At 38.1% G+C, this 16,096-nt stretch overlaps 1 protein-coding gene across 3 annotated transcripts in view; it reads left to right on the top strand.

Moving 5' to 3' along the window:
• The window catches only part of TASP1 (taspase 1), a 259,989-nt gene that overhangs the window by 146,991 nt on the left and 96,902 nt on the right, over positions 1 to 16,096 (top strand). For all 3 annotated transcript variants that reach the window (XR_013992327.1, XM_081034656.1, XM_081034657.1), the window contains one exon: positions 2,826 to 2,936. Coding sequence is in view for 2 of the 3 variants with exons in the window: in XM_081034656.1 (XP_080890782.1) it covers positions 2,826 to 2,936 (111 nt within the window). In the remaining variant the exon portion in view is untranslated. The remainder of the gene's footprint in view (positions 1 to 2,825; positions 2,937 to 16,096) is intronic.

The following is a 16,096-nucleotide window of genomic DNA, read 5'->3' as shown; positions in this document are numbered from 1 at the left end:
TTAGAGGTGATATATGTCAGAATAGAAGTCATAATTTTAAAAGTTTCTTGCTAAAAATCAATCACTGGAAAACCCTGCATATTCCTGTATAACAACAGAGGAAAAAGTCTCTCTGACATACATTGTGTATTTTTGATGTAATGTTAACTTCATGTGGTTTTAACTGTTTGACTTGAGGTGTGTATACATAACCTTCCGAACACTCATTTAGCTTATAATATGCCAATTTCCTAACAATTATTATTGTTCTAAAGTATAACATTTCACTGTTCAACATCAAATATGTACACAAAGGGAATTAAAATTTATGGAGTTTCATGAGTTTAGCACAGTGTCTCTACATAGTAAATGTCAAAAATGGTTTCTATTAGCTTTATTGTTGTTTTTTTGCCTGATTATAAAAATAATATTGCAAAAATATAACCAAATAGGAATCACCATAATCCTGCCTATGAAGTTATATATTACATTACGTATCTAGATCTTCCTCTCAGTGTGGATACTTCCAAAGACATATTTAGATCTTGAAGGATATTTACATTTACACTTTACCAAAAAGTACAGGGGAATTCCCTCAAGTAAAATGCCAGATAATTTTTTAAAAACTTTGATAATTTTTGAACAGTTTGTATGTTTGACAGTGAGCATATATTGTATATGTATATATAATATACACATATGTGTGTATGCTCATGTGCATGTATATATGAAGAGGAGGGGGAGGAAAAAAGAAGGGAGAGACGTCTATATATGAAGAGAAAATTTATGAAATGAAAGGCACCAACATGGTTTAACAATTACAGATTATTTTTTTTAGCAAGATTTGTTAGTGCCTAACGTCTATCACAAAACATACTAGCTAAACAGAGAACTGTGTAGCACTTTGTGTTGGTTAAGTTTCGTGAATTTATTTAAAAGAGGTTGTTTCATTTGATAATCTTAGCCCACATTTCTTTATGATTGCTAATAACCTCCTGTCTCATTTACCAGTGTGTGTGTGTGTGTGTGTGTGTGTGTGTGTGTGTCTGTACGCGCACGCGCGCACGTGTGCATGCAGGCCTGCAGTCATATCTGTGTGCAAATTAATGACATGAAAAAAAGTTACTTTGTCCCTGTTCCTTTTGGAGAATCTGAGTGGATCTTAGAGATGCTTCTTCTTTTGCTGTGATTTTTTTTTTTTTTTTTGACCATGGCATGTAGTCACACTTTAGTCTCAGTAGATGCTAAGATCATTTGTACCTTTATGTGAATTAATGAAGGACTTGATTTTCTAATGAATTAACAGCAACACCTTTGGCAGGAATTTTTTTTTTTAAAGATTTTATTGGGGAAGGGGAATAGGACTTTACTGGGGAACAGTGTGTACTTCCAGAACTTTTTTTTCCAAGTCAAGTTGTTGTCCTTTCAGTCTTAGTTGTGGAGGGCGCAGCTCAGCTCCAGGTTCAGTTGCCCGTTGCTAGTTGCAGGGGGCACAGCCCACCATCCCTTGCGGGACTCGAGGAGTTGAACCAGCAACCTTGTGGTTGAGAGCCCGCACTCCAGCCAACTGAGCCATCTGGGAGGCAGCTCAGCTCAAGGTGCCACGTTCAATCTTAGTTGCAGGGGGCAGAGCCCACCATCCCTTGCGGGACTTGAGGAGTTGAACCGGCAACCTTGTGGTTGAGAGCCCACTGGCCCATGTGGGAATCAACGCGGCAGCCTTCGGAGTTAGGAGCACGGAGCTCCAACCACCTGATCCACTGGGCCAGCCCAGGAAATTTTTTTAAAGAGATGAGAAGCAGAAGTTCAGATGGCAGAGGAATCATTTTGAGGGAAAAATGTTTATTAAAAAAGATACTTTGTAAAGATCTTTTATATCTACTGCTTTCCTTTGGGTTAGAGGATGTGTCATTTTAATAGTGAAATTGATTTTGTATATAAAAAGCATTTCAAGTGGCATTTACTAGGTTTTGAAAAAGGTTTATCCCTCCAATATTTGTCAAAGTATCTTTTATACATTTTATACTTCTAAGAAAATACCAGGCTCTTTCTTCAGAAACCTTTTTTATTTGAACTTACTAACCTATAAATTAAATTTCCTTTGTCTCTACTTTTGCAGGCAGTTTCTACTTTTAACAGGTGGAGACTGTAATAAAATTCTAGGCAGTCTTCATCACCACCGTGCCTACCCTTTCTTACTGTGTCTGAATTGTCCAAATTTACCCCAGAGAGTAAAAATGCATTCATTCTGTAGGAGGAGAGAGAGTATTCACCCCTGAAAGCAATGTAAATTACTATGAGAAAGTGGGAAAAGTGCTTTTTTATTAAGTCACTTTACAGCTGTTGATCTGTGGTGGAGCTTTCAGTGAAAAGTAGGTTGGGGGAGATTTAGACTGTCCCAGCTGGCTAGATTTCGCCCATGCTCCCAGGTGTGTGGGTGCCAGAGGGAAATGGGAGACCAAGGCCCATTGAATATAAACAAAGAAATTATAAAACAGAGTTTTTTGTAGTGACCCAACCATGGAAATGAGACAGAACCCTAGCAGATTCCTAGGTAGACAATCTAAAGTCCTATATTATATAAATCATTCGTATGAAATAGTGTTTTCCTTTCATTTTTTTTGTTTCCTTTTGAGATAAGACAGTCATGTGTTTCTTTACTTTCTGTCAAATCTCATTACTAAAATTATTAGATTGCTCACACAAGTCATTTCATCCATCACTGAATTATTCTCCAGTACAACTACTTTTTAAGTGGTGCATAGGTGTGTTTTAATACGCGTAAGACAAGGAGGATGTTTAGTACTGCTTTTTTTCAACTATTTTTGGTTTCCTTGGATTTCTAGGATGTGGGGAGCATCTCGTACGCACCATACTGGCTAGAGAATGTTCACACGCTTTGCAAGCTGAAGATGCTCACGAAGCTCTGTTGGAGACTATGCAAAACAAGTTTATCAGTAAGTATCACATTAAGAAAGTTACCTCCTTCTAAATACACATTGCTTTATTGAGCTGTAAGCTCCCTGATTCAGGTACCACATTGGAATCGCTAGATCTAGGTCCAGGACCCAGCATAGATGTAGACCCTCAATTAATACTGGTCATGAAAAGAAGTCCATCCCAGTAATACTACAGCATGAAATTTGCCATATAACTAACCTAATGCCCAAGCTGTGAGACGTTGTCTAGGATTCGAATGATATGCCATAAGATGTAATTCTGCTAAAACGAAACTCAAGGGACAACTCCCTTTAACAGTTTTTCAATACAATTTGACTCTTTCCTTTTTTTTTTTTTAGACAGTGTTTTAAAATTCAATATTCATGAATCCAGTGCTGCCACATAGTTGTATAAGGTTGAGTTGAAATTCTTCCCAGGCTCATTTGCCAAGCCATGGAAGGGTTAAAACTACTTGGCGTAGGCTGCTTTTCCCATCATTTAATGTTGAGCTTACCCCTGTGCAAAGATTTGTGATGTAATGTAAGAAATATAAAGCATAGTTAAATGTATGTTGGAGTGATTAGCCATGAACATGTAAATTAAAGAATGAGTATCACAGGGTTAATCTGGGGGGAGGGGTGTATATGCACTTAGAGAATTAAGACAACAGGATCCTGTGTGGTGAGGACAACACTGATAAAACTATGGGAAGAAATCACCCCCAAACAAGTAGTGGATGGAACTGGACCCCAAAGTCTCTGAGATTAGTGGGAAAAGAGGAGAAAGACAGGAACGTGAACACAGACATGACAGTGGGGTTCGGCATGGTGAGGGCTAGGAAATTGTATGACTCTTACCTGGGGAGGAATATTCCCAGTGTGTGACAGGGCTGGATGGCCAAGGCCAGGTCATAGAGGGCCTTAAAATCTCAGCATCATTTATATTTGATCTGACAGAAAGAAGAGAACCCTTACGTGTTCTTAAGTTGACAAATAAAATGGTACTTTGGGGGAGGGTTATAGAGTAGAGCTACAATTGTCCAAGACTATCTGTATAGAAGTATAGAAGAGACAGACATTAAGGGCTGGGTATGGTCCAGGGGAGGGGAAAGTGAAAGTGTCAATTTTGATAGTAGGAGGATGTAGCCTTCTGGGTCCATTCAGGAGACAGAAACCATACATTAGGTTAACCAGGGGAGTTTAATATGAAGAATTGTTGACTATGATGGAAGTAATTATAAGGATACTGTATGTGGTACTCTAGAGCTGAGAGAGTGTCCCAGGAAGGACATACTTGGAAGGGGCTCAGACCTCGTTGGAGAAGGTATGGTTTGGCCACCAGGTAGCAGTCACGTTCACTAGTTTGGTCTGGAGTTGCTGGGCTAACAATAGGCCATACCCTGGAGTGCATACAGGGAGCAAATAATCTGCACTCAGTGGCTCAGTGTGCAGTGGGAGACCGGCTCTGGCGGGGGCAGAGGATACACAGGTCTTCAGAGCACACAGGCCACAGGAGACTTGCAGAGGAACTGACTGCTCGATGTTCGACACTCTGGGCCACAGGGCTACATGTGGGTTGTGCGGGGCCTTGCCAAGGTAGTCCTGACAAATGACGGTGTGCTGCCACTGGAAGCCTCTGGTTTCCTTGTTGAGAGGGCTGCTGTCAGATTATCGCCAGGCCCAGGCTGCAAGTTCACACAGATAGGCTGCATTTGGGTCTTTTGCTGGGGCAGACTTTGCCAGCTATTCTCACACCAGACTGCCTCTCCTCCCAGCACGTGCTAGAAATTGCAGGAAGGTGCCTACTTTAACTCCATTTATGTTCTGTAACTTAGTTTAATGCCTTTGTCTTCTTTCTGCCAATCCCCTCCTTGTAAGCTTCGTCTCCTTTTACGTGGCACTTTATATTTGTTGGTTGCCCCGTCTATCTCCAGTGGGCAGTATCTGGATTCCAGGGAGCTTCGGTGTCATTGTGGGAAGGACCATGAGGTTCATGGTCACCCTCCTCCCACTGTTGGCTTCTGCTGAGATGGGACTTGCCCTCTGCCTACCTGTGGGCTGCTGGCCGCTGTTGCTATTGAATTCGCTGTGATGTTCATGGTCTTTTTGTTGCATCTGGCTTCCTCAGTACTGACAGCAGATGCTTGGGGTAGTGGAGTCAGGTGGTCTGAAAACTTGGACTAACCAGTGGGATTGTCAAGTCTTCGTGGCCCGAGCATATCGGGCCACTTTTTCTACTTTACTCTTACTGGCCTAAGGGGTAGAAAGGGAATGGGCGCCCACTATGCGGCTTTCTGTCTCTTTAGGCCTCATCTATTCTTGATCCTCCAAATCTAGCCAGGGATTTTTTTACTGTCTCCTCTTTTTCCTCTACCCTCAAGAGGGATAGAATTCCATTCCAATGATTGATTTTTTTTCTTCTTGTATTTTTCCCACAAATATCCAAGTGTCCAATCACACCTCCACCCCAGCCCTTTGTTTAGGGTACTGGTGGAAACCTGCTCCAAAGTAGTTTGCCAAAATGTAGGCTTACTTACTCAAACATATGTCATCCCAAATTCTCTGCTTACAATTTACCAAAGTCCACTTAGAAGCTCAGCTAACTAAGCATGCAACTCATGGGATAAGTGGAAGTTTTCACGGGTGGGGATAAAACTGAATTTCACTATTGTTCAGGCCTTTAATAAGTATCATGCCCTGTTAGGAAATGTGTTTAGGGAAGAGAAAGAAAAACAGATTATGAGCAAGAAAGAACTGGATTTATTTATCTGAAGGAAGGACAGAGCGAGTAACTGGAGAAACATTTCAGTACAAAGAGATTTTGTACGGATGCTTTCTTGGAATTATTTGAACTGAGGTTATGAAGACATAGATAATGGCATTAGCTATATGCATTTTAATAAGAGTTGCCCGATGGCAAAATGTGAACTGAGGAATGTGTTAGATACAGGACTTTGAGGTCTACCTCTAGTGATTTTCCAGAGAAAGGTTGATTACATTCACGTTCCTACATCGCCAAATATATCAGAATCAGACTGTAGGTTTTATTGTTCTTTTGTTTTAACAGTTAAGCATTGTTGAATGCTGAATAGCATATATAATTTACATAATTTGTTATTTGTTGTTCAGCTATACTAGAGGCATTCTCAGAACATTAGTAGGAAGGAATGTAAGAGGTGAAAACTAGGTGCTCAGGAGAAGTTAACTGCCTGGGAACGCTGTGGTAGGTGGGTAATTATGGCACATGGTAACTTTCCACTTGTTGAGAATGACCTAGAAACCACAGATTCACTAGCTAGCTTGACTTCTCCAGATTTGGGTCCATGCTAAGGAGTTCTCAAATTCCACTTCTTTCTGTCCTGCTGCCTTCTTGTACTCTCCTCTTTAAAACTACTTTCCTCTTTAAATCTACTCAGAGAGTTGGACTGCAATATTTCATTTTGCCACTAGATCCAATGACCTAATGCATATTGAACACCATCTTAAATATTTCAGTTCATGAAAGGAGTAAGCAACTTTACAGCTCATCTTTTGGAACCTGCTCATTTAATAGTTAAAGATACCCAGTTTACAAGAAAGGGTTCAGTGAGTTGCCTAAAGTCACCTGATTAGACAGTGAGTGTTGGTTCTACAAGACCACACTGCCTTTTTTTTTTTTTTTTTTAAGTAAAATGAATGTGAAATACAGAAAAACAGTGTCCTGGGTATTAAGACAGCTGGATTCCACTCTCAACTCTGTTTCTGACTCACTGAACGTAGCAAGTTACTTAAGCTGTTTTATTAAAAAAATAAATAAATAAACCCACCACAACAAAAAACACCAAAAAACGAAAAATGAGAATGTTAGACAAGAGACAGTTTCCAAATTTCTTCACCATGCTAATCTGTGAATTTTCTACTGTATTCAACCTGTGAATATGAAGTCCCATTTAATCAGGTGATGTGGAAATGGGATTGGGAAATGAAGATTTTCAGGAACCACAGATGATATTTACAAAGTAGTTAGAATGAAAGAAATGGAATTTACCAGAGACCTAGACTAGGAATGACGAGGTTGGGTTCTTGCCTCTTTTAATACACTGGCTGTGAAATTGTCTGTTTTAGGACGAATCTCTTTCTTCCCAGATTTCTCATGTGTGAAATGAGGGGCCGGATCTGGATGGTCTCTAAAGTCCCTTACAGCTTGAAAATTCTATTTGATCCTTGGTTTAGTTCCCAGACTAACATTAACTATTTGTATTGTACAGTTGTAAATCATATTAGTCCTTAATTGAAATTGTAAATTAAAACTGTTAATGGTGGATTTCAGGTTCCTATTTGAAGTGATTTGGTTGAAATCCTTTCTGGCAATGACTGAGATAAGCTAGCAACTAGTTTTGGTTTTGTGTAAAGACTTCACAATATTCTTCCTTTCTTGCTTCCTTTGTTTTTCCTTTAAAAAAGATTTGCATAAATAATATGCCTAGAGATTTTCATTGCAATGTATGCATTTAAAAATTTTATAGACTAATCAAAACTGATACCTCCTTTCCATTTACTCTAAGTACCATTTCTCTTGCCAGAAAGGACCACTGCTGACAATTTGGTATGTGTCTCTATAGTCTGTCTGTCTCTCATCATTTTAAACACTTAACGTAGAAGAGATTTCTAATATGGTGTTTTGCAACATCCTTTTCACTTAATGTGTGTTGGTGCTCGTGATATGTCAGTATATATAGATTTAAAGCTGGGTTTTCTGTGGTTCCATAATTTATTCATTCCGCCACTGAGAAAGATTCAATTTGTCTGTAATTTTCGTCTGTATCATTTTACCATGTGTGAATACCTCTTCCTTAATACTTAAATTGAGCATTTTATTCAGTAGCATTTTCTCTTCTTTTGTAGCATACAAATTATGCTTCTTTTTAAAAACTTTTTTAGTGGTTGTGCTAGAGTTTGCAATATACATTTACAGTACTATACCACTTCATGGGTTGTGCAAGTACCTTATAATAAAATAATATTGTTCTCTCTTGTCCCTTATATCATTGCTGTCATTCGTTTCATGCATACATCAGCATACACACACACACACACACACACACACACACACAGACAAAAAAAAATCAAATACATTATTGCTATTATGATTAAGAACAAATTGCTATCTGACCAGTTAAAAATAAGACTTCACTTATTCCTTCTGTAATGTTCTTTATGTAGATCTGAGCTTCTGGGTTATATCAATTTCCTTCTCTCTGAAGAATTTTTTTTAACCTTTCTCACAAGGCAGGTCTACTGGCAACAAATTCCCTCAATGTTTGTCTGAAAAAGTCTTTATTTCTCCTTCACTTTTGAAAGATGATTTTTGCAGGCTACAGAATTCAAGTTTGGTGTGTGTGTTTTTCTCTCGACACTTTCAATATTTCATTCTACTCTCTTCTTGCTTCCATGGTTTCTGTGAAGTGGAATGTCTTTCTTATCTTTGCTCCACTATGGGCAAGATGTTTTTTTCCTCTGGCCTTTTCCAAGATTGTTTTCTTTATCTTCGATTTTCTGCAATTTGAATATGATTTGCCTAGGAGTGGTTTGGGGGCATTTATCTTTCTCAGTATTTTCTGAGCTTCCTAGATCTGTGGTTTGATGTCTGACATTAATTTTTGCACGCCTCATTGATTTTTCAGTTTTATAAGTTTCTACTGAGATATTCTCAAGCTCAGAAATTCTTTCCTCAGCCATGTTTGGTCACTTCAAGGTATCCTTCATTTCTGTTACAGTGTTTTTGATCTCTAGCATTTCTTTTTTATTCTTTCTTAGAATTCTCAGCTCTCTGCTTGCATTAGCCATCTGTTCTTACATGTTATATCTACTTGTTCATTAGAGTCCTTAGTGTATTAATTATAGTTGTTTTTTCTTCCACATATGGTACCTTTTTCCTGCTTTTATTTACTTATTTATTTTTAACTTTTTAAAATTAGTTTCAGGTGCACAAAGCAATGTAATAATTACACATTCATCATTTATATCTCTCACACAGTGACAACCCCCGCCCCCATCCACTACCCCTCTGACATCGCACAGTCCTTACATTTCCACTGTCTCTATTCCTAATGTTGTACTCTGCTTCTTGTAACTATATATACATACATAAATACATACACACATACATACACATACATGTGTATATATATATATATATATATATATATATATATATATATATATAATTGTAGTTGACATTCGTTATTGTTCAGCTTCAGCTTCAGGTGTACAGTGCAATGATCAGGTATCCTCATCATCTCTGAGGTGGTTTTAAATTTCCTGTCTAATAATTCCTAAATCACTGTCATATCATATTCTGATGTTTGCTCTCTCTTAAAATTGTGCTTTTTTGCCTTTTAGTATACCTTACAATGTTTTTCTTGGTAGCTGCACATGATGTACTGGGTAAAAGGAACTGAGGTAAGTAGGTCTGATAATATAGTGGTGAGGTATGGGGTGGAGGAAACATTCTATATTCCAGTGATTAGATCTGATTTTCAGTGAGTTTCTGCTCTGATAAGTTGTGCCTCTGAGCTGTGAACTTCGGAAGTGCCTCTTAGTTATTCACCCCACCCCCTCTCCCCATGTGGAAGGTTAGAGCAGGCTGGAGTTGAGTATTTCCTGATGAGGTTAGGTTCTGATAAAACCCCAGCAGGTTAGGCTCTGGTAAAATAGTTCCTCTTGAGGGCAGGCTTTGTTAACAAGAAGTGAATGCTCTGTCATACTTTAAAGTGGTTCTCTGTTCCCGTCCCCTGCTGGAAGCAGGAGGGAGTGTTTCTCCAGTCTTCACTGTTAGAATCTGGTAGATTTCCAGGAGGTAAAGCTCACAAAAGTGTGCCACCCTGTCCTTCCTCCCTAGAATTTTAAACTCACAGACTTGCCCACATTGAGACTCCAGCAGTTCTTCAGTAACAGTTCTGGTTTTCCTACCCAGCACTGGTTCCTGTGGAGGTTTCTGCTCTGGTAAGTTGTGATTTGCTGTATCTGACTGCTTTCTCTCCAATTCTGTGGGAAGTTGTTTACCTGGAGGCCTCATTTCTCTGACAGATCTAAGAGGAGTTTTGATTTTTGAGTTTGTTCCCCTTTTTATGTCTTGGAATGGCGACCTCCAAGCTCCTTACGTGAACTGGAAACGAGAAGTCCCCTCCACACTCTTTTCCAATGATTATTATCAAATGTTTAAACATATCCAAAATCATGGATTAAAAAAATGGTTTCCAGTTTTATTTCATCTTTTCTTGATGAGTGAGTTTGGCCAAATATAACTTGGCCTTTTGTATTAATCTGGGAATTACCTGCTCATAGCTTTTGACAATTTTTCTGTTATACTTCTTGGGTGATTTTGTTTTAATTGACATTTAACTTTCATTAATGGTAAAATTACCTTAAATGAGAGATTCTAAAATGGCATAGCAGTAACCATCTGTGCAGAATTTTGAAATAACCCTGTCTCTTTTGGTGGTATGTTGGATATCTGTGACCTTCTGCACTAATAAGAGATTTTTTTAAAAGTAATTTTATACTTACGATAAAATAATTTGTTTTTATGTATTTTTTTCTAAAGTCGTCAGTGACTTATTAAAATAAAGATTGTTTTCCTTTTTTTGCAATTTGAAACATACTCTGAAATTCTTAAATATAAAGATCTTTAAAAACGTATTTTTGATAAGTGAGACTTTAATGTGATAGAATGAATAGAGTAAAATTGAAAGACATTTTGAAGATTGAACTGTTTTTGTTTCCATTTGCATTACCATTATGCCAAGATCCAGAGCTTTGGTTTGACTTAATATAGGAAGCATAAAAGAAAGTAACCAATTCATGCATTTTTTTTTAAAAAACCACTGTTTGTGTAACATACAAAACCCATAAAAATGGGTACTGTAAAAATAGTGCCTTAATAATACTTCATGCTAACCAGCTGATTATAGACTGAATGCTTAGTTAAGTAGGGAGAAGAAATAGGTTTCCTTTTTAGTTGTACTTTGTGATTACACACACATACACACACACGCATCCACATACACAGACCTTACAGTGCTTCAGATGTGACTTCCTATTCTCATGGTTATTTTTGAACAAACTTGGTTTCATGAATTACTCTTTTTTCATGCAAACTGTGGCTGCATGTGTGGTACGTGAACTTCAGGGTGGCATTATAGCATCCTGCCCAGTTCTCAATAAGTAATGTCACAGAACTTTTTTCAGTTGGTTCTGCTCACTACTGAATACGAGGTGTGATCAAAAAATACAGTGAATGTTTAAATAAAAAAATTTATTACAGTAAAAGACACGTTAACCTTAATCCCCCATAAAATACTCCCCTTCACTTAGAACGCCCTTATCCCATCATTCTTGCCACTTTCTGAAGCAGTTCTGGAAGTCCTGTTTCGTGAGTGTCTTTACTTCATCCCCCATCATGACAACACTGTCACATATCACTTCTGATATGGCAATTTCTGTCAAATAAAAACATTATGGTGTGTCCTGATCCACCTTATTCACCAGATCTGGCACTGTGCAACTTCTGGCTCTTTCCCAAAGTCAAAATGACCGTGAAAGGAAAACAGTTTGAATCGATTCTGGACATGGAGGCAGTCATGACAGCGCAAAAAGACACAAAAAAGGGCTTCAGAACTGCTAACTGCTTCAGAAAGTGGCAAGAATGATGGGATAAGTGCATTTGAAGCGAGTGTGAACATTTTGAGGGGCATTAATGGCAATGTGTCTTTTACTGTAATACATTTTCGAATTTTTAAATTTTATTTATCTATAGGTGTTAAATAACTTTTTTTTTTAAATAAACATTCTCCATATTTTTTTATCACACTTTGTATAATGGCTGATAAATATGTTATCTATAAAAAACAAATGCCCCTTTTCTAAGCTAAGCTATTAGTATTATCAACCTACAGTCTGTGTGACTATTGTTCAAAAATTCTATGTGGTGTGTAGGATTTAAAAAAGTAGTTTTGCTCTATATCCTTTTATGCCTTTGGGGAATACTCTTACACTATTACTGACATCATAGGTTTATTGTCAAATACATAATGCCATCAACAACTGAGGTTAAAGGGAGTTCACTCTTGTGATTTTATACTCAATTGAGAAGTTGTATTCAATAAATATTTTATTTTAATGACCAAATATTTAACTAAAACTCCAATAATTCATGAGCGTTAGACATCATAGGAAGAACAAAAGTACATTGTCATTACACATTTTAACCTCTTATCTGAAATTATGAATTATGTTTCATGAATTTCTTTATAGTTTAGAAAAATTTTTAAAAATATACTGTCCTCTTCTCCAGTGCATTTTTGGATTTTTATAAGACTTTTCTCCATATTCTTTTCTTTTTTTTTTTTAAATTTAATTGGGAAAGGGGAACAGGACTTTATTGGGGAACAGTGTGTACTTCCAGGACTTTTTTCCAAGTCAAGTTGTTGTCCTTTCAGTCTTAGTTGTGGAGGGTGCTGTTCAGCTTCAAGTTGTCCTTTCAGTCCTAGTTGTGGAGGGCACAGCTCAGCTCCAGGTCCAGTTGCCATTGCTAGCTGCCGTTGCTAGTTGCCGTTGCTAGTTGCAGGGAGCGCAGCCCACCATCCCTTGCGGGACTCGAGGAGCCAAACCAGCAACCCTGTGGTTGAGAGCCCACTGGCCCATGTGGGAATCGAACCGGCAGCCTTCGGAGTTAGGAGCATGGAGCCCTAACTTCCTGAGCCACCGGGCCAGCCCCTCCATATTCTTTATGAATGTTTCTCTTATCCAAATACTAACATGTTTTTCCTTTGAACCTCTGTGGGGCTTGAGGAACTCTTAAGAGAATTTATTCTTTTTTATCTATTAAAAATCAAACATGTTTCTCTTTCATTGTTTAAACACTGGGATATTCAGCCTGTTGTACTCACACGTCCAAATTGCAAAAATAAGGAAAACAATAAATAAAGCATCCTCTAAAGCATTATTTGTTACTAATTCTTGGGTCCTGGGCTTTTATACTTTCAGAATTTTTTTAACCATCTTTTTAATTAACAAATATTGAAATTTTACAAATTTCAATGATATTGAAAGCCATTTATGTACTTTGCTGGCTACTGTGAGAAATTCACAGATAAATAAAGCAAAACAGCCTTCGTATTGAGGAACCTTCATTCTAGGAGAAGAAAAAAGGCAAATGAGTAATAAATAAAATGTAAGATGCAATAAGTATCATGTTAAAGTGTAGGAAATACAAGCACTTTCATTCCTGGCTATTTTGTGAAATGGAGATCCTGGAACCTCCTGATTGCAAATAACCTGATAATGTTGGATAAAATACTAATAGCAAAAATCACACTTTCAAATAAATGGATTGAGAACTTTCATTTTAGGTAGTCCTAGATACTCGTATGTACATGTGTACCAGATAACATGCATAGGAACGTTTATAGCATTGTTTTACTTAACAGCGTGAAATGGAATGAATTTTAAGTCCATCAACAGGAGAAAACCATGTGGCAGTGAAAATGAATGCATTACAGCTACTCACATTAGTATAGATGAACCTTAGAAGTCATAATACTAAGTTAAAAAATACAGTTTGCAATGGACTGTAGTCAGCCACCATTAATATAACTTTGCAAAACCAACACTATTTAATTATACATGCATGTATGGTAAAATTATAAAGGATACCAAGAAGTATTGAAAAGTAATTCAGGGTAGTGGTTTTTGTCGGGGAAGGAGAACCTGGGTATTCTGAATAGTACTGGTAGTGTTGAACTGTTCTAACTGTTGAGTGGATTAATGGATATTTATTCTACTAATATGATTGATAAATTGTTACATATGTTCTTTTTATGTTTTATGAAAAACTTCCTCATGAAACTCTTAATATGATAAAGTAGGAAAGGCAGAGTTCGGAAGAAGCGGAGGAAGAGGGGTCATATGTGGTACACCAAAGATAGTGTCATGAATGAGGTGCCTTCAAGAGGGAAGTCTTGGAATTATTTTGTGAACAGTAAATTATCTAATTGTCAAGTGGACAGAATATGTTAAGGAGAGTGGTGTAATTACAAGGGAAAATACACAAAACAAAAATTGAACTTAATGTAGTGAAGAGCCACATAAGGCTTCAGCAATAGAGTGTTGTGCTAGTGGGATAGATTGGATGAGGGAAACCCTGTAGATGGGTCTGTTATACCTATCTGAAGGTGGTGGCAATTAGAGAAGCAGACTTAGTTGTAACAGGAAGAGTCAGGTACCAGAGACTCTCAAAGACAATCTCTGGGGCTTGATGGTTGATTGAATGTGACAGATGCAGTGAAAGAGGCATTAAAAAAATGGTTTTTTGATTCTGATGGACTTGAAATTGCATGCCAATGAAGAGATTGTGAGAATGTCATGTGCAGAACATTGGACATGCAGGTAGATTGATTTTGGGATTGATTTTGACCTTTTTGGCTAGTGGTAAAGAAGACAGTCAAATATATGGGGCTGGAGCTTAACAGGGAAGTTGGACTTTGGGCTCGTCCCCATCGTTTATGTGTCTCCTACAGAATGGACGATTCAGCTGAGGAGACTGGAGCTGCTTGCATAACAGCTCTTCAAAGAGGTCTTTCCTAACCACCCTACCTACAAATACTCCTTTTCCTACCCTCCTCCTCTGGTTTATGTTTCCTGTTACCACTTATTGATTTAATTCTATACATATTTATTATTGTCTACCTCCCTCCAGCAGGGCATAAACTTTGACTGTTATTTTCTGCTCATTGTTATATTCCCAGCAGCTACAACAGTTTTTAGCAAATAAAGTATTTCTAGAATGAATTGAGAGTAGAGCTAAAGGTGAAAACCTTAGAGGATGTCTGCCTTTGGGATGGGTGGAAAGAGCATCCTGTGAAGAAGATGGAAAAGGGAAGGAGAATGGATGCAACCAAGGGGGACACTGATCTGGAAAGCAGTGACGGGAGGAATTGTTTTGACATAACCAAGGAATTTCCATGTGTTTAGAAATGGAGAAGAATATCAAGATAAAGCTTTTGTGTTTAGGCATTAAGAGCGTATATATTCAAGCTTGTTCAGAGGCAGAGTGAAACAGGAACTCCACTGAGCAGCTGGGAAAGAAAGAGGACCAGAAATGATGAAGAAGGTCTTTGAGCTAAGGTCTTGGTGAGAAGCTAGATGGTTTAGAGGCTGATAGATGACTGGCAATCACAATTTTGCATTTAAACTGTGTACTCATACACAAACTTATTGAAGAATAATACGGTACTGACGATATTTTTTTCTTCTTTAATTGGAGTACATCTTATAGAGCAGGGGTGTCCAAACAGCGGCCCATGGGCCAACTGCAGCTCACAATCCATTGTTAATTGGCCTGCAGCAAATTCCAAAAATATATTAGTTTACTTAAATAAACCAGGTGAGGCAATACATACTTCACCTCGAGTGAGTGGCCAGGCTGTTTGTGTATTTTACCGCATATGGCCCTTGGTGAAAACTGTTGAAAAAAGTTTGGACACCCCTGTTACAGAGGGTCACAAAGTTGCAAAATAAATCATATTTTTCTTTCCACATAACATAAGATAATTATGTAGAACCTCAGAATATTTTAAGTGCGTAGAAGTTTTACAAATCAGAATAAATTTAAGTGGGTGGAATGGGGACAAAAGGAAAAAAAAAGGAAAGATAGCAAGTGGTTACAAGCATGACAATATTTTAGAAATGAATGTGGTTTTCTAAGTGCTTTCCAGAATGTTTTTTAGAACGCTAATGTCAAAATTGAATACTTTTTTTTTTCTTCAGGTTTTTTTTTTTTTTTATTGGGGAAGGGGAACAGGACTTTATTGGGGAATAGTGTGTATTTCCAGCATTTTTTTCCAAGTCAAGTTGTTGTCCTTTCAGTCTCAGCTGTGGAGGGCGCAGCTCAGCTCCAAGTTCAGTTGCCCGTTGCTAGTTGCAGGGGGCACAGCCCAGGAGTCGAACCAGCAACCTTGTGGTTGAGAGGACACGCTCCAACCAACAGAGTCATCTGGGAGGCAGCTCAGCTCAAGGTGCTGTGTTCAATCTTAGTTACAGGGGGCGGAGCCCACCATCCCTTGCGGGACTCGAGGAGTTGAACTGGCAACCTTGTGGTTGAGAGCCCACTGGCCCATGTGGGAATCGAACCGGCAGCC

The sequence above is a fragment of the Rhinolophus hipposideros genome, assembly GCF_964194185.1.
Source record: "Rhinolophus hipposideros genome assembly, chromosome: 22".
Taxonomy (NCBI): Eukaryota; Metazoa; Chordata; class Mammalia; order Chiroptera; family Rhinolophidae; genus Rhinolophus; species Rhinolophus hipposideros.
This window is presented reverse-complemented; position numbering and strand designations above follow the sequence as displayed.